The sequence below is a fragment of the Miniopterus schreibersii genome, assembly GCF_964146895.1.
Source record: "Miniopterus schreibersii genome assembly, chromosome: 1".
In the NCBI taxonomy this organism is placed as follows: domain Eukaryota; kingdom Metazoa; phylum Chordata; class Mammalia; order Chiroptera; family Miniopteridae; genus Miniopterus; species Miniopterus schreibersii.
The window spans coordinates 17,037,871-17,063,303 of record NC_138101.1 but is presented as its reverse complement, the minus strand read 5'-3'; the positions used below and the strand labels follow the sequence as shown (position 1 = coordinate 17,063,303).

The window sequence follows — 25,433 nt, the reverse complement described above, 5'->3', positions numbered from 1 at the left end:
AAATGTATAGGCCTTTTACCAATTTCTCTCCTATTCCCACACGTTAACTAAAATTAGCATCGCTTATACTATAGTTTATGAAATGGAATTCTACGTAGTTTTTCATCATAAGCACAGGACTTGCCATCAATCTCACTCCTTTCTAGGTCTTCACATATTTACAGATTTCCAGCCTACTATTTCACCAAGATGGGTTCGTCCTTTATTATAAATTTCTTACTCATTGTCTGGGTTTAAAAAATGTTTTACAGCTAAGCATGCAGGTGGCTATTAGTTTTCAGTTTAACAATTATTAATGTCATCATGTATGTAGAAATCAAGATCCTGCATGAAAGCAGTAAGAAGAGCAGGCAGAGGGTATAAGTGATTGTATTGTATTAATTAATTAATTATTATACACAAAAATCAGAACATATTAATGGGTAATGATTCTAAGAAAGTTTAAAACAAAGAACACTCTGGTACATATTAATTTATATTATTCTGAAAGCCGCACTAAGGATGGGTGTGATTTCTCATAAAGTGCAGATTCCTAAACACATACTCAAAGTTCTGCCAAAGTAGGTCATAAGCAGTGAAGCTAATCTCAAAGAAAGGTATTACAACCATGTTTTTTGGCTTTTTGCATTACTATAAATCATAGTACCTTTCATGAACAATGAATAAAGACACTTATTAATCAGCAATCAGTCACTCAAAATTACTGCATTAGTGACTGCTGAGACTGTTGAAATATGCTGAATGATTTAGCAGAAAATGTGCTCAAATGCTTCTAAGACATTATTCCATAACTACGTGCAATATCACTCATGAAACCCTTCAGTATTGGAATATAACTTTCCTTATGAAAAAGAGACCTCAAAATCAAAGACAAGATATTATGGCAAGTATTTTACCAATTTGGGAGCCCTATGTGGCACTATTCTCTCATTAGCTTTTGTGTTGCAGGAGATCTGGGAAAGATGCTGAGAAATCTATATCTTTGTTCCTGTCTCTGTCTGCTGTCTCTGCCTCTAGCTCTGGCTCTATAATAAATTCCAGGGGGTGGTAAATAAATGCAAGTAGCAAATATTCCACTAAGGAAGTAAAAAAAAAAAAAAAAAAAAAAGTAACTTCCTGTGGTAAAATAATCCCCTGTGGATTTTTCTGATTAAAAATAAATAAATAGCCCAACAGGTTCTGCTCAATTGGTTGAGTGTGACCCATGCACCAAAAGGTTGCCGGTTCAATTCCTGGTCAGGGCACATGCCCAGGTTGCAGGCTCCATCCCCAGAAGGGGTGTGCAAGAGGCAGCCGAAGGATGTTTCTCTCTCATTGATTTTCTCTCCCTCTCTCCCTCCCTCCACCTCTCTCTGTGAAAGCAATTAAAATATATTAAATAAATAAACAAACAAATACCTTCTCCAGATTCAAGTAAGAAAATGGGCATATATCTGTTTCTCATCCATAAATCAACTCATTCTTCTGCTGGGAGGAAGAGTGGGATGTGGGGCAAGAAGCCAGGAGTAGTTTATAAAATTCCCTCATGTAGGAAATGAGAAATTACATTTATCTCTCAAATAAGAGTGTCAATGAATAGAGAGATGATTTTCAGCTGGAATAATCAGAGAAAGTGGTAGGTTGCTGTAGACCTCATACCATGGGCAGGATTTGGACAGGATCAGGGGGAACACATGTTTTGAAGTGGGGACAAAGTGACCTAGGGACAGAAATAAGGCCCAGAGCGGCACAAAGGGATCAGGGCAGACACGACTGGAAAGGCAGAAAGATAGTACGGTAGGAAGAGAACTCTGAGACTAGGCATCTGTTTTCTGGTATTGATTTCTTCTTCAATCACTATCGTGAGGCACATATTGGAAGTATTAGGATTAAAACATTTAATAAAAGGCATTTTATAGGTAAACTCTTAGAAGGTTCTTTGGAAGCAGCTCTGGGGCTCTAGGCTGCAGACATCACGGGATAACCTTTAGGGTGCCACAATCATAATCAATAAGGTCAAACTATTTCTTGTTGTTGGATCTTTCTCCAAATTGAAAACAGGGTCAAACTGGCCCAGTCTGAGACACCCATCCAACATGTAGCCAGGGGGAAATGGAGACCCTCAATTGCAGACATCTGGCAAAGGAAAACGGAGGTGATTGTACCAGAAGAAGGTAGAAGGAATGCTTGGCGACTGAAAGACTAGGTGCCCACCATTAGGGATGGATCACAACAGTGTGGTAGAAAGAGTGAATAAGATACAGTGTGGGTGCAAAAAAGGAACTAAGAAATAAGGCACTTGCGAGATTGCTGTGTTAGGGGACTCACGCCCCTCCTCCAAACTGTGCTCTGGGAGCACTGACCACCTGCAGATACATCCTCTGATTTCTTTGTTTCCTTACCTTTAACCTTTAGCATTGTTGTTCCTGTGCTTGCTGTATTTATTTTCCTCTCATTGTCTAATTCCTCTTAATCTTTCCATGCTAACCTGTAGTGAAGCTTCTTTATCAGCCCTAGCTGCCCAAGTCAGACCTTTTTTTTAATGTCTAAAGAACCATATGTGTGTATTTCTCTACTGAGGAATTTTTTGTTGCATTTAGGATTGCCGATGTTCTAATGAATGTGCTTCTTGAATTCAGGAGCATGTCTTACCCAACTTTGTATTTTCAACATAAAACACAATTGCAAATATTTGTTGGAAAATTATGTACATGTATGATATGATTTCTGTGGCCGCCTTCTGCCATGAAACACAGAAGATTTGGGGATTTCCTTGTGGTTAAGTGATCGCATTTGGTTTCATCTCACTATGGACTCAACTGACTGCTGTGATTATCTGAAAGCAGCCAGTTGAATGACCATCAACCTACGAGCTTAAGCATTCTGCCCACCTCAGTCAGACCATGACAGAACTGAGACTGAAGCAGGTCAGTTGAGTTAAATTCATATTTAAATAGCCACATGTGGCTAGTGGCTATCATATTGGATGGAACATGTCTAAAGAGTACAACTATGGGCCACAACAGCAGGAATGGCAGCAGAGGCAGAGATGAGCCAAGTCACAGCTGTGGCCAAAAAGATATAAAGGCACTCAGATCCATGGCAGTTGGGAGACGAACAGAAGTGTTGAAATTGAGTGGTAAAATGAATAACTATTCAGTTCCCTGAAGGATGGTGCCTCAGCTGCTGAGATGATGGACCCTGAGCTTTCAAAGTTCTCAGAACTACCGAGATAATCTGAAAATTTCTCAGTTTCTTGGAACAGAAGGGCACTAAATGATGCAGTTATTTAATCATAAAATATTCAGATTTTTTTTTCAAGAAGGGAGACAGAGAACAAACTTATGGGGTTCATTCTCTTTTTACCACTATCTGCATCACACTCCACCTTCCCCCCAGATACCTGTATACACACCAGTTCTCTATCACTTCCCTGTCCTGAACCTCTTTTAGTTCTACAAAATTTCCTGCTCTCTCAGACCTCCTGGCCTCTTTATACACAGATATTTTTGCCTGAAAATATCCCTCATTCCCATTCATCCATCTTTATTCTTAAATGTGGATGCCTCCTTGAATGGATATTCCTGTTGCAAAAGTCTAAGATAGATACCCCACAAGTTATCCTAAACAACTTTTCCCATCATTGAACATAACAAGTACCAAGTGCTGCGTGGTTCTTAGCAGTTTCAATGTCCCACCCCGCTTTGGCTACCTCCTACCTTTATTATATACCTCTGTAAGAGCAGGAATCACACATATCTTGCTCACTATTGTATCCGAAATATCCTGCATTGTATTTGACATACCTCATACATTTTTGTTAGGTTAATAAACCACATCTGCATTTCCTGGAGGAAATGTACAAGTTTAAACAGCTGAGGGGAAATAAGATATATGAACAACTTTTCTGCAAAGATATGATACATTTTCAGAAATTTTGTTCGGAATTAAATTATCCTTATGGATTTCAAGATGAAGAGAAACACTTTGAAAGTCAGAATGGGGATGGCAATTTTAAGAGATGACATCTCCAGAAGGTTGTTTCCCTGAACAATTGGAGACGATTGAGAAGTAGCATCATATCTTTGAAATGTAACTGAAGTAAATTTTCTGATTTGAATTTTAGACATTATGCTAGGTCTCACACAATTATAACCAAAACTTACATATTGGTTAAAATTGAGTCAAATTACAGCTAAAAAATAAATTTGGCGCTAATGGGAACACTAGACATTTCTAGATAAATGTTAACCATGATGTGTGCAAAAGAAATATGTCCCACCTGGTTCCTCCATGCTGGTTATTTTAAATCTGTATTGAAGGAGTAATAGCTCTGGGGCTTCTTTGCCATGATGCTATGGGTAGCAAGTGGTGTAGAGATCAACGCCTTTTCTTCATGAGTCTGATGGAAATAAGCGATGCAAATGTCATTTCCATATTAATTCTGGTAATTTGGCTTCTATCCATTATCCTGAATTATCTTTTTATATTTGTAACGCAGGTTGAAATTAAACCTGAGTACTATTGCCTTCTCTTTACACATCTTTTTGTTCTTCTTGCAAAGTTAAAGTATAAATTGGTACTTCATCTCCATTGAAACACCAAAGCAATGCAGGATTCTTTGTCAGTGTTGGGTCTGATTACAATAGAGGGAAGATTATTTTCCCACCTGTGACACTATCATTATAATTGTCTGACTTACATTTGCAGTCAAGTGGGAGTGTTTCGCTGATGACTTACATCCTTTAAACCTGAGGATACTAAATGCTGGCTGTGAAGCACATATAAATCCTAAGCAGAAAGAAAAAATCGAATCACCTGTTATACTGTTTGTTTTCATCTAATAAAAGATGGAGAAAAAAATGAGCCTGGAGTATTCCAGGCAATTTAAGGAAAGAAGTCAACAGGCAGTATACTAAATACCTCCCCATGGATCCCAGTAATTGACAATGCAGGAGCCTAGCTCTAGTCTTACAAAAAGGATGGCTCACCAAAGAATAAGCATTTTTTGGATAAGAGCCACATTGCTCACCCTGTTCACCCTCGCTTTGCCAACAGCATCTATCTACAGCCTTGAAGCAAGTTTTCCGATATGGTAGCATTCTCAATTACTCTTTTTATTTCTTAAACCATCCATGGACTGACAGTCCCCATCCTTTATGGCTGAGAATTTATCTTTTCTTTTCTCTAATTATGTCCCAGATTATTTTAGTTAATGAGAATGTTGATTAGTGTTTCTTAGACCAGGCATAGATTTTTATAGTAGCTTTATCGATACCTTCATTTCTGGAGGTTTAACAAAATGAACTTGACCTGAGTATTATACAGTCAGCATCTACGACAGTTCCCAGATTGAAGCTTCAGAAGTGGTCATATTGGAGAATTTATATAGAAATAATCCAGTTTATACACCGAAGCACCCATCCATATTTTCTATGTTGATCAAAACCTAGATAATAGGCTCACTATAGTTGTCAATTATTTTCTGCATGGTTATACGTTACCTCCCTCAAATTAGATCCTTCACATTTAGAGACTTAGCAGTGTTTATATTTAGCCTTTACATAAAGATTTTTTTTTGCAACATTTTGGTAGCAACAATCTTGAAGTTGTTTAGCAAATCACAGTCACTTTGCTGGGAAAAGCAATAGCTAATGTCAAATGTCTCACTATAACAATAATGTATGACTTTTTTAAAACATATGTTCCTTTGCAGGTACTATTAGATGAAAAGTATTTAATGTTTTAGAAGTAAATTGTTTCTTTTATTACTTTTGAGTTTATTCACTCAATAGCCCATCATTTTAGAAGACTTCTGTGTGTTCACTTTTTGTATTGTTAATGTAAAACATACTCATGTATACAATTTGGAAAACATAAAAATAACAAAAAAGGCACCTCATTTCTGGAATGTCATTACATTCATCATGGTATTTCTTCTTTTTATTTTGTGGATATAATGCTCTTAAAAATAAAACTTTATATTATTTTTTAGTTAACATAGTATAATGAGCCCTTATCTATGTCATTTAAATGTAAGCATGTTTAAAGCTTTTGATCCAATGGAAAAAAGTAAAATCCCCACCTCTAAACAAACTAAGAACTCCCAGACCAAGATACTCTTTAATTTTTTTATGATGTGGATGCTGATGATTCCCCTTATTGAGAATATTCTGAGCTCTTTTACAGATGCCTGAAGATTTGTGCACATTGACCTGTGTCTCTGATAGAGTCAACTTTTGCAATCTGGAGATGAGATTTTTGCAAAGCTGGTCCATGGGAAGGAATGACCATGATAGATATGGTGACCACATAATGTAACCTCTGAGGGTGATTGTTAGTGACTTTGCTGGACGAACCCATAAATCAGTTCTGTCCTGATCAAATGTGTACATACTTAAGTGAGGTGTAACCAGAAGAATTTTAGTGATGGATTATAAAATTAGTATAATCAAAATAGTTTTGGTGTATACCAGTGTCAGCAAACTGTAATTCATTGATGAAATTCAGCTGACTATCTGCTTTTGTATGTCTCCTCAGTTAAGAATGGTATTTATGCATTTAAAAGACTGAAAAAATTCCTGGTTGGTGTCACTCAATGGTTAGAGCATGGGCCTGTGCACCAGAGTGTTGCAGGTTCAGGGCACATACCTGGGTTGCAGGTTCGATCCCCACCCCCATTGGGGTTTGAGCAGAAGGCAACCAATCTATGTGTCTCTCTCACACCGATGTTTCTCTCTCTACTCTCTCTCCCCCCCCTCCAATCTCTCTAAAAATCAGTGGAAAAAATATTCTCACTCCTCAGGTGAGGATTAAATAAATAAATGACTGCAAAAAAAAAAAATCTGGATATTTGTTTTTTCTCTTGTCATATAAACACCTACATAATATCATTGATTGTGCTTCTTGAACCTCAAAGCCTTAAATATTTGCTATCTGGTCCTTTTAAAAAACGTTTGTCAGCCTCTGTGTATGTTCTTATTTTCTAGTCCAATCATTTACATTGTTTAATATTTTGCTTCTTTCCCATTGTCTGATTTGCTTTTTCCCACAACTGAGTAAAATGTGGACCCCAGTAAAGGAAAATAAAAATCCTTTGGACTCCAGAGAACATAATTGTCTACGTAATGGATGAATAAATATTGACTTATAAAGCGAAGATTGAATCCTAGTAAACTCAACTTCAACTGACAATTAGCACTAAAACCTATGTCTACTGAAATCTCACGTTGATCATCATATTAATAAAACTTTAAAAATTCTCATAAAATTCCTGGATCTCTAACGCTCTGTAATCTCTTGGTGGACCACAAACTCCAGCTTAAGAAATGCTATTCTAGTATATGCTAGCTGTACTGCAGGGCTGGAAAAGCATCAAATGACTCTTTCTCTCTGAAAGATGGGTGCTAAAACTGTAAGTAAATGACCGAGTCATCTATTTACTTCATTTGTTTCCTTTTTTCTACTACTTTTTGCCCTCCATTCCCTTCCATGAATGTGTTATAAAGTGATTCAAATATATAGTCAATTTTTATCACTATCCATGAAACTTCAATAAAAATATTCCATGTAATATGTTTAGGAAAAAACCTGATATCATCCTATCAAGTTACTACTAATTATACTAAGTGGGATATTGTGATGTACTTTCAATTAAATTAGCAAAATAAAACACTGTGTTTTTATCTCTCTCTTTTTGTAGATTGCTTAATCAGGCGTTTCTTTAGTGGATTATTTTTAAAAATTAGGCACATTAATTAACTTTTATTTTTTCAAAACCCACTTAATCTCTAAGACTATATCTGGCATTTCTCTGTTGACCTCATGCATCTTTCTTTTGACTCTCCTGGTAATGGATCAATTGAACCATAAATTTCAATGGAGTAAAATAAACTGAGTATCACAAGTAAACTATAGTTTTTGTTTAGCATCATCTGAGGGTGTTGGGGTCAAATTTTACATTTATGAACATTTAAGCATCTTCTACATCTTGCTCTAGGAGGTTCAATAACTAGACAAAATTATTTCTGTGTGGGTCACGTGGGTCACACATATTAAATTCAATCATTGAATAAAATTTACATTTAACTGCAGCACAACAGGACAAAATAAAGTTAGACTTAAAGGAGAGCATAATTTTTAGCTTTCCACATTTTACATTCATGCCTTTCCCTCACTCCCTGCAGCTTAGAAATTTTATATTATCTTGGTTAATCACCTTTCTCCATGCAGTTTATAAATAAGCATTCTCGTCGGCATAGAGATAAGAGAATATAAACAAATATAAGTGCAGTCTCTAGTCGCTCTGCTTCCTCAGAGCTCAAGTAGTGATATTGTGAATTCCTATTAAAATAAAGCTGATTGGGTTGCAAATTCTCCAGTCTGAGGTCAGCTACCTAGCATCCCATCACCTGCAGGGAAAACGAGGTTTGCTTTTGAAAGGGAAGACACAGAGCAAATAACTTCTCAGAGACTGGCAAAGGGCTTTGAGATGGGAACACGAGAAGGACAGACCCAGAGAAAAGAGACAAGGCACGAACTCAATAAATGGATTTCTTTGTGAAGTTGACCTGTTCAAACCGAAGTAAATTTGGGAATTATACAATTATTCGATCAATTTAGATAGTGCTGACTGTCGGTTGTGATTATGCAAGTCCCCAAATCTACACTGACTATTTATCCAGCCAAAGTCCACCAAAAGGTAGGTCAGGCCAGCCGTATTCAGCAGGAAGAAATTAGGCTCTGGTGTTGTCAGCATTTCCAGTTTGCTCTCAGAAATACCACACATGTTACAATGCCTGCCAGGGTGTATCGTGAAGATAACCACCTGCTCTTCTGTGCAATTAGTGCCTTCTAAATTCCCACTTTACCAAAGGCCTATTTTATTCAGGTAGATGGGGAGAGCTTGTTTCTTTTCCATGACACTGAGAAATCAAGCAAAATGGTTCCATTGGTACTCAAGCTAGTAGAGGGAGAATGTTAATATGGTAGAAGTTTGTGTTCAAAATTTTATTCAATCTGAAATTATTTAATACAAGGAAAATCCACCTTCACACATGGTTGGTTCATCAAGCTGTTTCTAACAGCTTCTGTTGCAGGTGGTATGGGAAGGTTGAGATAATACATCTTACAAACCATTTGTAGACCATATTGTGCAAAATAAATGTAAGATACTATGTAATCAGGACATTGTGCTAAGTAAAGCATCTAAGTAACTAGATGGAACTCTTCCAACCTAAACCTTGAGAGTTGCATATGCAGCTTCTGTTGGCCCGCTTCATGTCCATCTTTGTTCTAAAGTGTATCCCTCTATTTTTACGTTTTTGTGATTTTTCAAAAAAAAAAAAAAAAAAAAAAAATTTAACCCAAGAATGCAATTTCTTAGGGTGAATAGAAACTTTTTTGGCAAATCTATATGGAGAGTTTAAAAGAAGGCGGCAGCGATTTCATTTTTATGTACTGTTCTACTGATTTATGTGCCGATGCTTGATTCCCACCATTAGAAAAGCAGAAGCCAAATGGAAGCATTTCATCACATCATTTCACCTCGTTACAACGTGAAGCAGACTTTCTCACCATGCTCACATTTTTAAAATTTTTATTTATTGATTTTAGGGGGGGTGAGGAGAGAGAAAGAGATTGATTTGTTGTCCCACTTATACTTGCAGGCATTGGTTGCTTCTTGTGTCTGCCCTGACCGGGAGTCAACCCGCAAATCAGGATGACGCTCTACCCAACTGAGCTCCCCGGCCAGGGGACCATGCTCCCTCTTAATTCCTTCTTTAGAGAAGGAAGGCTGGAGCCGAAATAAACTTACAAGGCCATCTTTCATTTAAGAAAGAAAATGCTGTTCTATGTAAAGTATTTTGAATTTGTATCTGAGAGGGAAAGAATGGCAGGGAGGGAGACTCCAAGGCAAGTTTCCTCAGAATGTCTGCTTTTTCCCATTGGTATGTTTTAGCAGTACTGCTGTGAGATGGCACAAAAATTCCAAGTAATCTACCTGTATGTGCAGGGTGAGGCAAAAGGAGGTTTACAGTTGTGAATAAGTGAAAGTTTATTCCTGTATTATTAATTATCGTATTATTTTCCATACAAACAACTGTAAACTTACTTTGCCCCGCCCTGTATAGAAAAGAACTTTTCTTTTAGGTTTCTTAGTTGGGTTGGAGAAGAGAGTGGCTTGCTTAAATAGATATGAATTTAATAAATAAAGAAGATAAGCGTATAGTTAGGTGCATAATCTGATAACAGAGCAAATCGAATAATTAAAAAATAAAGATAGCAAATGATTTCAAAACATAACAAGTAGGGAAAGCTCAACTAAAGAAAACTGAGCAAGGTAAAAATTCTTTTTTTTTGCTTCAGGGTTTTTCTCTACATCTCACATGATGTATATATATTTTTATGTCTCTAATTTTTTTGAATTTGTCATTGCTTTAGATTAAAAAATATTGCCTTTACAGAGATACAGTTTGACTTAGAATTAATTTTATTCTACATGTGCAAATTCTCTGAAAAAAATCAATCTTTATATTAATGAAAATAAGTTTTTCTACATTTAAGATGTAAAAGCCATCTAGCTATCTCAGGAATTATTTTGATGAGACTAAAGAATTCAAGTCCCATCCACTATAAGGTGAAGTATTAGGACAGTTATTTACTTGCCCCCAAATCAACAACTGCAACAGCGTTATTTTCCTCACTGTATCTCCACTCAGCAGAAATCAAGCCATTTTAAATCCCACGGGCACACGCATCCATTCGCTGCTCTTCCAATCAAAACCAAATTAGCTGTCAACAGAGAAGCACACTTACAAGTGTGAAACCATTTGACCATGTTATATTTTAATTTGCAGAGACAAAAATGACAAGCAATTTATTTACATAAAACTGTACAAAAGCAAATTAAATTATGTAAAGTATTTCATAAATAGCTGGACGAGTGTTTAATACATTTCGCCAGGTTTAGCATAGTTGCGTGCATAGTGACTCATAATAAACGATGATAAATTGTTCTCTGGTTCACGATCAACATCCAAGTAGCAGAACAAGAGTCAGTGATGAACGTTACAAAGAGATCGTACCACACGGAATGCAGGTGCTCTAACAGGTAGGAAGAGTCCTCTGAAAGCAAACCCTAGGTAGCTGGGAAATGATGCCTTCCTCCAGATGCTCATGTGCCTCTGCCTGGGTCACGAGTGACAAGCTTAACGACATTCACCATCATCTCCGTGGTGTTTCCCCCCTTAAGGACACACTGTATGTTTAGCACTGAGAACAGTACACTTAACATGACTTAGGCCTGGAGATTTCTCAGGACTGTCTAAGAAGGGCTGCTGGATTCTCGGCAGTTTCCTCTGGTCTGTGGGTTTTACTTTGCTCTCTTATAAAAACAGCTTCCTAGGGCACCTCTCAGCCAGACACGGTCAGTACCATCTTAGTTCCTCTTTCCAGAAAAATAACGCCTCCCTTGTTTTCTGAAACTCAGGCAGCAGGCCAGTCACTAACCATACAGAAATGATATCTGGAGGTTCAGGATGGTTTTCGATCGAAGCTACAGACGTTTTAAAACACATAAATTTATATAGTTACTCACTGATTTATAAGTGTGTCCTAATGTATAGTGCATGCAAAGTTCACTTGAGATTCTTGTGTACAGAAAACAAGTATGGTTTATATACTGTACAACCAAAATCAAACAGCAGCTAAATGAAAAAGAACATCAGAAAGGAAATAAAGAATAGAAATTTGAAATCAATATTTTATCTTGCAAGATGTACTGATTTCACCCCTGATAATATCTTCCTGTGTTACTACGACAATAAATGCTTTAGCCTTCTAGTCAGAAATAAGCAGTCCATATGAATGCCTTAATTTTGTTGTATGAATGAACAGTATTTAAGACTGGTCCATTATCTGAGTTTGTCAGAAGGCAAATTTTTAATATATTATTTATTATTTTCAGAAAATAAACATGGATAAATATATAGGATCAAAAAAGTTGGGAATAGCCCATTTCCCCTCATTGTCCAAACCCAACAACCGTTTTTTACCATAACAACAGGTATAAAAGGCACAGTTGCTTATTTTGCATTCACTCATTTATTTATTTTTTGTTTGTTTTTTTTTTAAATTTTTTTTCAAAAGCACTCTATATATGGAGTGGCACCATATTTAACCTATTCAAAATAAAAGTCATACAAACACAAAATATATTTCTGTGTCATGCCAGCTCATTATATAATAAACATGTTATGATAGCTAATTCTACTAGAATTACTGCGAATACTTACAGTACACTGAATTTTATTCTTTCACACCCATTTTAGTCCTAAAGAGAGGCTCACGAGTTAAATGACAATGACATAGCTGTCCCGAATGTGGTACAAACGTCATTGGGGAAAGTGAATCCGATTAATCCGAAGGTCCAGTATGACCCGTATTAGCTTTATAGACAACAGAAGGGTTTTAAGATAGAGTGAAATGAGCTATCTAATAATTTCAAGTGTTTCATGATAGAAAGAAAAACAATGCATTAAAAAAGTTTGTTGAACACCTGTGTTATGCAATTATTTCCTTTGTAACGTGCAAGAAAAAATATGTATACATTTCATAAGTATCTTTAGAAGTATTTTGTCTTAATAGGTACTTACAGATTATACAAAGCAGAACTGCTTTAATGCAGTTTCCTAACAAAGTACTAGAATTTCATCTTTCCGTAATGTAAATAATCAAACATAAATGTTCAATTATTGATATTTTAGTCTAAAGTTTTTGTTTCAATTACACAACTTCTTTCATCCTATTATACACAAACTAACATCAAAATGAAAACTCCATTTAAAAAAAGATCATAAGGAAATGACCCCAAAAGAGTAACCCACCAAACAGAGAAGTGGTTTTCAAAGATGCGCATTTTGATCACCTACAGTGAATTAACGACCTCTATTCCAGGCTGCTTCACTTTATAGTCTGAGAAATTCTGCAAAGTATGAAACTACCCAAAGCTATATCATTTCTACAGTTTGCTAGACAGCCATCCAGGCTATGCTTTAACCAGGTTACAGACATTCAGTGATGGGAACATTTGCTCTTTGTGATCCCCTCCTATTCTGTCTCTGGATTGTCACTTTTGTCTGCATGTCCCAGCTCACTTTCCAATTGCATTAAATCATCCTCTATAGAGCAAGTGATTCCAAATCTGCACATTCTGTCTTTTTATTACAGTAGGAAAACTCACATTTTTTTCAACTTTGAGACATACATATTGTGAGACATGTTACTGCCCAGAACTCATTTTTATCCTGTGCAGTCTGGATTTGTTTTAAGATACATATTAAATAATGTTCAACCTGCATTAGTGACAAAGTCGATTAGGATGTGTCTTGTTTCAATGTTGCCAGTCTCAAAGTAGTGTGATACTGTACAGGATTCAAAATTAATGCACTTGTGTTATGTAAAAGTGTGCATTGAACACATAAAAATGCAACTGGTAATTTGACATGTGGACAATTAAGACCAGCAAGCATAACCCAGATTCCAAAGTGATAAGTGAACTTAAGTCATCAGACAGAATGCCAATGTATTTTTCTTTCCCTACCTACCCACAAATACAATTTTAAGTAGAGTCTTCCCTGATAATGTTTTTTTGAAACTGAACCTGAACCTCAACTAATTGCCTATTATAATACCAAAAATATGCCTCATTAATTTTCATTTTTGAACTTTCAAAGAAAATGCATGTTTTCTAGGGATGTAGACCATGTAAAATAAACGAGTGTTGGAGCATTTCTGTGTGTGAATGGGTTCAGTTGCTTTTGTTACTCAATGGTTTTCCAAGTCAAGACCAAATCTACTTCATGATTTCCCTGATCTGCCTTATGATCTTTGGCCTTCCAATGACACAATCGTTCCCGTTAGTTGAGAATAGCAATGCTTTTCTGAGATTATACATATAATGTTTACAAATTATAATTAGCGTGGTCAAGATTGTGTGTATAATTAGAATATTCAATGAGTGTATGGAATTGAAGTTGAAGTTCCTGACTTGAAAAGAACGGCATAGGCCAACTCTGGGGCTGCAATCTCAGTCTTTGATAGAATATTAAAGCTGTGATCTTCCCCAAATGCTCTGTGTAGAGCCCCGTTCATAAGACTGTGCCTTTAGAGGGACTCTATCATTTTTGAGAGATTGCTTTTCCCGGTGATTAATCAGATTCCGATAACATGTTTAAAATATATATTTCCTTGATCTACCTCTTCTGACCAGTCAGATGGCATTTGAACTAAATCAAAGTGACTAAAATCATGCTTCCACTGAGGGATGAGTGGCGTGTTCTGCTAATCAGGCTTATTACCATGAAAGAAACTTGCAACCATCTTTTTTTTGTTTTTTGTTCTTTTTGGAGGGTGGTGGGGCGGAGGGAGAGCGGGGCAGGGGGGCGCTGGGGGCGGGTGGGGGGTCAGACATGCAGGTAACATTGTACATGACAGTCAGGCCGACGGCGTACCCTGGGCCCGAGCTGGAGGCAGAAGTGGCAGGCAAAGCTTCGTCTCTTTGGTGGCCCCCTCTCTCCGGCGCCTCGGTCGGCTCCGTGCGGCTGCGGGCCGGGAAGCCGCGCCGCCGCCTACAGGTAGACCTCCCTCCTGGTGAGCGCGCCCGCGGGCGCCGCCTGGTACTCCGCGGCCTTGGCCAGCGGGATGGCCTCGGGGGCGGCCTCGCCCGGGCCGAAGCCGGCCGCGCTGAAGGGCTCGTAGGGGGCGGCCAGCTTCTTGCCCAGCAGGTTCCGGTTGCGGTCGCCCAGCACGGCCGCGTCGCCGTTGGCCAGCTTCTCCTGGCTGCCGCGCTCCTGCTCGCCCACGGGCATGAAGGTGGAGAGCTTGGGCTGGCTCCTCCTGCGCTCCGGGGACGTGCGCACGGGCATCCAGCAGGCGTCCGAGTGGCCGTACTCGTCGCACTCGCGGGTGCACTTGCCGGTCAGCGCGACATCTGGGAGGGGCCTGGAGTCTGCAAGGCAAGGACAGGGGCCGTTAGGGTGCGGGCTCCCCCAGGCTCTCCGACCGCGCGCAGCTGGCGCAGCTGGCGCAGCTGGCGGGGGCATCACATATAAACATGTGTGTGCGTGTGTGTGTATATATTCTCTATATCAGCTCCCTTCTTTAAGCACCCTGCAGGTCGTTGTCCCAGGGACCCACGGTTTTCACTGCATGTTCATTAAAGACAAGATTTTGCAGAAACATCCGATGCTACAGAGAGAGGCAGGAGCGCACTGAGAAGTTTAAGCGTGTGGAAGAGACAGGTAAGCGTGCATCGGTTACAGGCAGGGTCGTGCATATTTTCTCAAGGAGAATTAAACTACATACAGAGCTATTTGTGTAAGTATAAATTTTTCCACATGCATAAGAAATGTTATTAAATCCAAATACATAATATTCTGTATTTATAAATTATCCCAGGAATCGTGTACCTTTGCCAATTGGAGTCTTTCCTGCTTATACATTATTCATAGGATGCAAATAGGCAAAAACCTTATATTTAAAATACGTTCTAAAACGTCAGGGTGACTCAGAAGTGGAGCTTAAATTGACAGCACATTACGAGGTAAAAAGTAAAAGAAGTCAAGTACAGGCAGGTTGTGGGTGTGCGCATACCAGCAATATCATTGCCCCCCACCCTAGCCCACGTCCCCATCCCCCACCGTGTGAGATGACCTGATATATACAATATCTACATGCTGCAGGATAATCGTCTTTGAGTGTTCACATAGAAATGCATTTCTGAAGGTGCTTCCTGAATGAAATATTATGTGAAATGCAATGTATTGGGTACATACAGTCAAGCTGTTCAAGTTTTGATGAAATAGCATGTATCCCTAATTAATGGTGTTGCCTAGTAGAATGGAAAATGTCTTCTATTTCTATAAAGCTAAATCATATCTAGAGAGTTTTTAGGAATTAGGATTAAATATGGCAGTTAAGAATTACCTGCATATATAATTAAAATCATTATGTGTGTCCGACTTTGGAGAATAGTTAGAAATTTTCTTACTCTTACAAACGTGTTTTTTTTTAACAGACTTTGCTTTTGTTTGAGAGAGAGAGAGAAAGAGAGAGAGAGAAACCTGCTCTACCTCAACAGATTCTAAGAAAATAACCTGTGGGGTTTTATTTAATATATGTTATAGTTTATTTTATTGCCAAACAGAAGAACATAATATGGCTGTGCTCCAATTTATATCAGACGGTATCATTTTATTGTAAGGCTTGGGACTTAAAAGACTAACAATTTTTTACCTCTGCAAATATATTCACAACAAATGGAATTAGTGAGATTTAAGTATACATAATCCCCACAGCTTCCATTTAAAATAGAAGAGGGAGTTGCATAAATTATTCCAAATATAACTGTATACTCTGCTTTTGTCTCCACACACCATCCCCTGTAGTTTCACATTGCACTCCTATTTTGACAATCATTTGTATAGGATTTTTACAAGTGTTACTCAGCCAAATCTCCTATATAAGGCAGTCCAATGTTGCATGTCATTTTTTCCTTCCCTGATGGAGAACTGAAATCTTGTCGTTTGTCAGCCCATTGATTTTTTAACCACTGTGGCCTGAGATTTTTATATTGTGTGCTGAGAGTTCAACAAGGAGATGCCACTGTTCTTCAAAGGAAATCTAGAATTCCTTTTCTCCCTCCCAAAGGTAAAATGCATAGATAATTATTTATTGTAGTTGGACATGCTGCTATTTGATTTCTGAGTGGGCGGATCCTACTAATTTTCTCATCAAAAGAAAAGGGACTTTCTTATTCATTTCTTTATGATAAATTCCCTCCGTGTCTCTCAAACACATATATTAGATGCATTTAAAACATCAAACTATTGACAAATTTTACGAAAGGCTTTTGTAATCTAATTAGTTTAAATGAGCAAACTGTGAGTTCTTTGGGAATAGTTCCCATCTTGGGTTACTTTGCTTATCTGAAGCTAATCTAAATGCTTTGAAACAGGAAAAAGAAGCAACTTTATAAAAATACAAAGTGTATGATCAGATCTATTTTTTACTTTAAAGATTTCTTTTTTCTTCACTGTTTAATGAGTTAAAATGTCCCCCCCCCTCCTGATCATGCTTAGCAAGGAGTTTAGCTACCAAAATAGGAGAAAATCTCTCTGAATGGGGTTGTCATCCCCGGCAGAAATGACCCAGAATGGTCTCCAACCATGTCTTCAAGTCTATTTAAGTCTCACATAATGTGTCTTTACTTGCACAATGACTTGCACAGGCTCCTGCTTTGGGGGGTTAACTTCTGTTACAGTTTGAAATTCACAGTGCCTTGTTTCTCCTTTGTTTGAGATGTGTTTAGAAACAGCTCATTGTGCTATGTTTATACCCTAAGAACTCTTCCTACCTGCTGTTTAACTTGTGTACCTGAACTCCCGTAGCTCATACGAAATTATATTCACTTAGGTTGACTCAACTTCCAATCAACTAGAAGCGAGATGCTCGTCAGCTCCTTCGCTCAGCATTCACTTCATAGTCCAGGTTCCTTCCTGCTAACACGATTTCTGCTCATTGATTTTAATGAGAGGCAGCTTGTCTCCTGTGCCATCGGCCTCGGGTGTGGGCTGCCACATCTCCATCAAACAAGCATGACTTTTAATAAGGATCTCCTGTCATTTCCAAAGTCAAACACTTGATTGGGGACCACACTGGAAGCTGACAAGCCTAATTGGCTGAGACAGGTTGCAGTGTTTGTCATCAAATTTAGAAAATAATCAGGAAAGGCTCTAAGAGATTCATCATCACGAGCAATCAGATCTTCCAATCTTGACGACTCAAATAAATCCTCAGAAGAAATGCCAATGATTAACAAATGCAGTTTGTATTATGATGCAATGTATTACAGGCGAGGCCTGAGGGGAATAGCATCTTTCTGTGTTTCTGTATTTTCATTATGTAAGTATATAGCATAAATCATTAAAACCATCAAGGAACTGTAAATTCTTATCGAATTTCAAATACACTTTTTTCTTCCTTTCATAAAAGATATACTCATAAAATGTCTTGTTTTTGGTGGGGTTATAGAGGCAGAACTTCCACAACTAGTAACCCTTCTCCGTTTTTCAGTCTTTCGCTGAAGGGTGTGTTTTTCATATCTGGGACGATCCCATGCTTTTATTTACTTTGATTCCCTTTGATTTTGACCAGATAAAAGAGGGAAAACAGTTCATTCCAACTCTCGTTAACCGCTTTGGAGTACAGGAGTTAAAAAAGTAAGATGTTCTGTGTCGAAATACAAAGGTATCCTCTCTCAGCATTTTCCACAGCAGAGTCCGTGCCTCAGCACCCACCACCTCAACCTATCTGCCCCGAGAAGACTGGAGTGGAAATGGCATTCGTTCCATCCTGTTGCTCTTAGCATTATTTGTGTTCTCCATTTTTACCTAGTTATGGTATTTACTAGAATCTCTACACTATTCTAGAGAGTTAAACTCTTTCTTAGACATAAAGTCAACTTCCCTCTTGCAAGTACCCGGTTTTAAGTCATCATAATAGCAGCTGCTCCAAGAACTCATATAAAGCACTTTCCCACTTCTCACCACCACCAGAAAGCGAGGGGCATAAAAGCAGAGAGGGTCCAGTCTAAGGGTGAGCCGAGGCCAAAAAATAAGTGTTTTGACTTTTCCTTACTGTGTTCCATTACCTCATATTGTTCCTTCTTATATGATAACAGCTGAATTATTTAGAGGTTGACTACTTCTACCCATAGCCATAAAAAAAGTTATAGTCTCCAAAGAAAGAGAAAAACATATGTGAACAGCACAGGAAATAGATACCACAAAGTCAAAAATTTTACTACTTAATGAAAAAAAATGAAAAAAATGGCACAACCTCCCTAAAACTATACATTTCCTAAAGCAAAGGAAATTATAACTAATATAAGACACTGAGAACTTTCTTTAAAAAGAAGTATAGTCTTTTTAAAAAGCAATGTAGATGAGAGGCTAGTAGGAAGATGCTGCTACAATGACCTCAATAAGAAGTGACAGACAGACAAAATGTAGAAGGATCATTAGAAATAACAAGGAAAGGCCAGATTCATAGGGGCATTTAATGTTTCCAGAAGCAGTCCTACACAATTCAGAAACCATTAGAGGCATTTGAATCGTTAAGACGCTTGAAGACAGCTCTGCATCAGTTAGGATTTTCATATGCTTGTTGTGCATTCTGCTAGAACCCTAGACCCGCACTCCCACTCCAGGCCCTTGGTTTGGGGCTGACGATACAAGGGTATTTCTGTTTCCTAAGAGAAGGCATGAAAATGTAGCATTTAGTTTAAAAATATTTCCAATACACTTTTATTTTTTTATAGCACAGATACTTAAAGTTATATGCATCTTTTGCTCATTTGTTTAATATATAAATTACTGAATCCCCTGACCGTATGAGAAAAAACGGTTCTTAGTCAATGTGAAGACATCCCAGGTATTCACATCACTCTTACAATCTGTTCTACATCAGTTGACAAAATTCTGCAAATGAAAAATTGTGATACTCTCTTCTTTGGGGGAGGAAAAAAAACCACAACAGGCACCTTATTTTCTTTATAAATGTTATCTTTTTCTTTTTCTACTTCCCAAGTTCCTGTTATATGACTTCTTTTCCTAGAGGTACCCTTAAATTCTGGTGAAATCTGGTGGACTATGAAAAAAGTTTCACAAAATGATGAAAGAAAATAGTTGGAAATGGTTTTCCAACAAATATTTAAACATTTACCTTTAATTTCTTTTGTCCAAATGAAAATATCTTTTATTCAAATGATTAAATGAAGTGTTTTATTTTAAAATAGCTGTCAGAAAGAACTTTTCTTTTTTACTTAAATACTAGAACTGAGAAGACATAAATGTCGGTTAGCCAACACTTTTTATTTGGAAAATTATTATTGTAGCCAAAAAAGCTTAGGCGCAACCCCTTGGGGATAAGATGAAAAAGGTGCATACAAATTTGGACTTGGCCCTTTTATATAAATAACCTAAAGATCCTGCCTTTTGCCTGTTTGGGGAATTTGGAAAGACTAGAAAGGGAAGCACTGAACAGATCATGGAGGCGGAGGGAATCACAGACTCAGACAAGCAGTTGTGAGCCTCTAAATCTCTGAACACTTTCCGAAAGAGGAGATCGACAGTTATGGAAGTGAGTGTCACTCAGGGCTACAAGGGGGCTGAGATTTCTAAGTAGCGTTCTACTTTATGATAAAATCATTTGATCCCACCAAATGAAAAGAGGATTTGAGAATCGCCTATCAACCCAACCCTTACTTTAGTCTCATCTGTACCTCCCATGAGCACTTCCCTCAAGGGACACTGAACTCATGAAAAGAACAGGAGATCCAGGCTTGTGATGTACAAGCTGTGTCACTCTGGACATACTTTCTCTGAGCTCAAGATCCTCACATGTGAATTATAATACCTACTCCCCCATTTATTGTGGGGATTAGAAAGTTATCGTATTTAAAGCCCCTAGCATAGTGCCTAGTGTAGTATAGATGTTCAGGAAATAGCGGGTCATAGTCCCAGGAGAGATTTAAGGAGATATATATATATATTTTTCCTCTCTGCAGTCTTACATGCCTGAAATGGGTAGTGTTTAAGGGAACAGTCTGGGGACCCAGGCTCCCTGGATTCAAATCCTGTCATTTAGTAAGTAAACAAGCTGCCTAATTTATATCAGTTTCATTATCTGTGCACTGGGCATTCAAATAAATTAACTTCTTAGGCTTATTGTGAGTATTAAATGAGGATTAATATAGGTAAAGTCTTGTAATAATTCTTGGCACAATAATCCCTCAATAAATATTAGTTATTTCAGGTGCACAATCCCTTATCCATAATTCAGTAACCAAAAAAAAAATCTTGGAAAACCAAAAGTTATTTTTTTACAAAAATTTACAACAAAACTGACCTTCAATACAAAGTTATTTTTCATCTTTATTAAGTCTACATAGTGTGAATATTTATGCTTCATTATGGAAATAGTATGTTTAATTAAGGATTCCATATCAAACCCTTCTAGATGTTTAAAAATAATATATGAAACATGCATGATATTAACCTGATCTAAAATATGAAGGATTCTGATATCTGGCACCAAGGGTTTCGAATAAGTTATTTTGTAATTAATGCCAACCATGATCTAAAGAACCTGTATTCTGAGTTACTTTTCCTGTAGTATTAATGGGTTTATGCTGACTGAGCACAGTATACCAGAGCTGCCACCCACTTAGGAAAACATTCTGGCCACCACATCCTGGTCCTTCTATGTCAGGTATCTTAATACTTGGTAGGACTTTGCCAAAGAAGATTGATTCACTCTGTGTCATTATGTTTGCTCAAAACTAAAGGGCAAAGCTCTATTATTTGCACTTATCTTTACAACCTAAACAGATCAACCTCACAATTAATCATTTTCACTTGCCGGCTTGCTATCTTACTCTGCCTGATACAAGAAGAAGTTCCATTTTAATGATATGTCAAAAATTAGCAGTAAACTAACCTAAAACCAAGAGGTTGAAAATCAAAAAAGACAACAAAAAGCAAGACAAATACCTAAAATGCCATGCATTCCTCATACATCAAAAAATACTGAAACAAAAAGGCCATTCAGCACTTGAGCTATGCAGATTTCTTGATGTATGCACGTGATTGCTTTAAATTGCAATATGAGATCAGAAATTCCTCTAATCTCCGTATGCACCCCCCTTTGCAATGTGGCCCCTGCTCCTCCCATCCTGATGGGGGTTCTATTCCCGCAGTCTTGAAGCTGGGCTGGCTTTGATGGCTACAGTGCAGCAGAAGCAGTACTGTGCTATTTCCAGACTAGGTCTCCAGAGGCCCAGCACCTCCTGCTTTTGCCCCTGGAGCCCTGGGACCTCCTTCCCGAGAGAAAGCATGACCTAGGTCCTTTGAAGATCAAACACTGTTCGAGAAGGAGACTCAGCTGTCCCAGCAGAGCCTACCCCCAGCCAACGCTTCAGGTGAACACAGCCACATGAATGAGCAAAACTAGCTGAAGATCTATGCAGCCAATCCACAGATATGCACGAAGTAATAAATCTCTGTTTTTTGAAGCCCCCGAGTTACATTTGCTTGTGTTTGTTTGGGGGAGAGGGTGGCATTGATGCAGCAATACATCACTGAGCTAATGGTCATGAATGTATTACATTATCTGTAATAAATAAACTGCTCCAAACAGCCTAAGATCTGAAAACAATGTATTTTGCTTCTTCTGTGGCTCCTTATCACGGGTAAGAAACTGACCAATATTACTGAAAGTCCAGCTCCTCAAAAGAACATTTTTAGAGATTACAAGCATTCAATTAAGAAGTTCAAGCAGAGGGCTACCACAGAAAGTTCTGGAAATTCTGGTCCTGCAATTGCAGGATGTTCCTGTGTTAAACCTAGCAGTGCTCTAGTTCAGGCTGACATGCCCAGGCAATATTAAAATGTTTAAACATGTTTGAAAGCATCAGCAACTTTTCTCCGTACCTTGGGCTAAACTCAGTTAAATAGCAATTGAATGTATCTCAAGAAACATTTACTGCCCCGAGGCTCAGATCACTGTCATTCTGAATGTGGTGTTTTCATATGCAGTGGAGACCACACGCCATGTCTCAGGGAGTCTTGCTGAATCAACTCAAACATGAATTTGCTGGTTGGCATGTGAAACTGCACTACAGCAGAAAAATGGCCTGTGACTGCTTGGGAGCAATCTTTTTATGAGCATTTGAGATGTGCCTTCCCTGGGATTTCTCCCTCCACGTGAGCAAAATTAGAGGCATTGGCTAAGGGAGTGTCAAGGGAGCAGAATGGAAGGAGAGGAAGGGGTGCTGGAGATGAGAAGTCACTCCAATATGGACCCAAAGGGTTTATAAAATTCAGAAAGACTGGGGACATTTATTTCACAGTTCAGCAATTGATTATTCCACTGAATGCAGACCCACTTCTGGGCTTTTTCGGCTATTCATATTTATTTTCTTCTGCAATAATCACAGCTTTCATGATTTTTCCTTATGGTCTCTTGTGTTTTCTTACATTAGAAATTATTTGCACCCTCACTGGTCTGGCTCAGTGGTTAGAGCATCAGACTGTGGACTGAAGGGTCTCGGGTTCAATTACAGCCAAGGGCACATACCTCATTTGTAGGAGGCAACCATTCGATGTGTCCCTCTCATATAGATGTTTCTCCCTCTCTCTCTCTCCCTTCTACTCTCTCTGAAAAGCAAGGATTAAAAAAAAAAAAAAAGAAATGATTTGCTTTGAGTGTCATAGACTTTACTAATCTGATAAAAACTAGAAATACTGCATTTCCCCATAAATGCAGATAAGTAGCAAAAATTAGCATAACATTTCAGTGGATTTCTAGATTTCTGAGTTAAAGTTGGAAGTTAATACTTTGAACCACCTGGTGGATGGGAGAAAGAAAGGTGTAGTTTTAGACATTTTTTTTCTCCCTAAGAGTTAGAATCAAAGGTTAAGAAATATTTAACAGTTCCACGATCATCCTCGAAAAATAGAAATGACATGTTGAAAACGAATTGCCCTTCAAACAGCGACAAAAAAATTTAAAATTCTAAAACATATATTTAAGAGTAAGGAAAACAATTTAGGTAGGTCATTTAAATGCCCAAATTCTAAAACCCTTAATAACTTATATGGCTTTGTATAAATAGCAAATTAATGCTCAGAGATGGATTTAACTGATTGCTGATCAACAATCTGAAAATGTCTTCTTTCCTAAAAACTACATCAGTACTTACTTCATATCAGTGTCTTGAATTGCTAGCAATTTATTTACTATAAGAAGAGAGGTGAATTGATGAATTCTTATAATTATGAAAATTTATACAAAAATAATAATGATCTCCATGAGGTTGTTTTTGTTTTTGTTGTTAATAACGTTACCAGTTTCTATCTATTTTGCTATAAAGTGCATGTGAGTACTACTTTAGATGCAAATATCAATTTAAAGTCATTTTGCTGTACTGATCTCAAATCCTCAAAGTTTTCATTACTGTAGAAGATATATCCCACAATAAATATTAATATTATAATATTGTTTTTAGGAATAGATATTTATTCTAAAAATAGTACATAAAGTCTCTATTCACTGTAAAAATAATATCTTTGGATTGTAGTCTTCAAGGCAGTGCCCATTTTATCTTTGCTTCCACATAAAACATAATTCTAAACAAAGAGGTTGAAAAAAATAAAACTGAAAAATTCAATTAATAGATAACATTTACTCAAATTTTCTTCCCTCCTATAAAACAATGGAAAAAAACAATTTTTTTAAGTAAGTGAGAAGTTAAACACTAACTCCTGTAATAAGTAGCCTATATTATATATCTAAATACTTAATGCAAATATGTGAATTATTACAAGTTAATTCTATATTTGGGGTTGTGTTGAGGAAGAAGAGAAACACTGCAGTGGCCATGTGTGATAAAATGTTTTCTAGGTATTTTTCTCGATGTGTTATTTTATATGAAAGTCTAAAATGAACTATGTTAAAGCTCAAGTCATGCATAAAGTAGAAATGTAATTACTTTTTACAGAGGGGCAAATCATTGTAATTAAAATGTACTGAAGGACTATATCAATTTTTTTTTTAATGTGGCAAAAAATCACAGTACCCATTCATATTCACCTTCGATGTAGGGATCCTGAGAAACTATACAATTGTTCCAATGATATGGCCATTTTCTAAACACATTCTCAAGCTTTTTGCATGGGATTACCTATGGAGATATTTCCCAAGTCACGCACAAAAGCCTATCTGGTGGGAAAAGCCCCTGTGAAAACAAGCTGTGATGTAGCAGAATTGCACTAGTTACTGTGACGTGGGAGAAAGACTGCGAGTGCCACCTTTGGTTTCTTACTGAGGAAAATTCCATGAAAACATTGAGTTCTGACATGCTATTGAGAGATGGAGCTCTGAAAGCTTTCGGGAGGAGCTGAAAAACCATTTCTGGGGAGAGTTTTAAAACAGTTGGAATGCTGGCCCCTTACTCTGGTCAATCGGTTGATCAATTGAAACTAAGACTGGCTGCCGCAATTAGGACCAAAAGAGTGTTAAAGAGTCTGGCAGTGCAGAGCAGTTTTGTAAAAAAGGAAAAGTAAGGAAATGACCTCTGATGACTAGCAAACAGGACTTAACGAGTGAGGAAAGTGGGGGAATCGATGCAGCAATGCCAGACCAGTTCACTGCATTGATTTTTTTACTGCTTATTGAGATGTTCTCCTTTATTTACTTCCAATTTCTTGGGAGAGTGGCAGAGTGCTCCTGTTGAACCTCCTGTGGAGCCTGTAATGGGCAGAAAAGCAAGCTCTAGAGATCCTCTCATTCCTACATCACACTTGGTCATGCCACAGGGGTGACATGTGGCC

At 37.7% G+C, this 25,433-nt stretch overlaps 1 protein-coding gene across 5 annotated transcripts in view; it reads right to left on the bottom strand.

Moving 5' to 3' along the window:
- PCDH7 (protocadherin 7) overlaps positions 1–25,433 on the bottom strand; it is a 449,878-nt gene that overhangs the window by 45,544 nt on the left and 378,901 nt on the right. For 3 of the 5 annotated variants that reach the window (XM_081131369.1, XM_081131370.1, XM_081131371.1), the window contains exon 3: positions 10,802–14,989. The exons of 1 other annotated variant lie outside the window; for it this stretch is intronic. In XM_081131369.1, coding sequence (XP_080987495.1) covers positions 14,610–14,989 — 380 coding nt within the window. In that variant the 3' untranslated portion in view covers positions 10,802–14,609. Of the gene's footprint in view, positions 1–10,801; positions 14,990–25,433 lie in introns of those variants that run through there. One more of the 5 variants, XM_081131372.1, reaches the window with a different exon arrangement.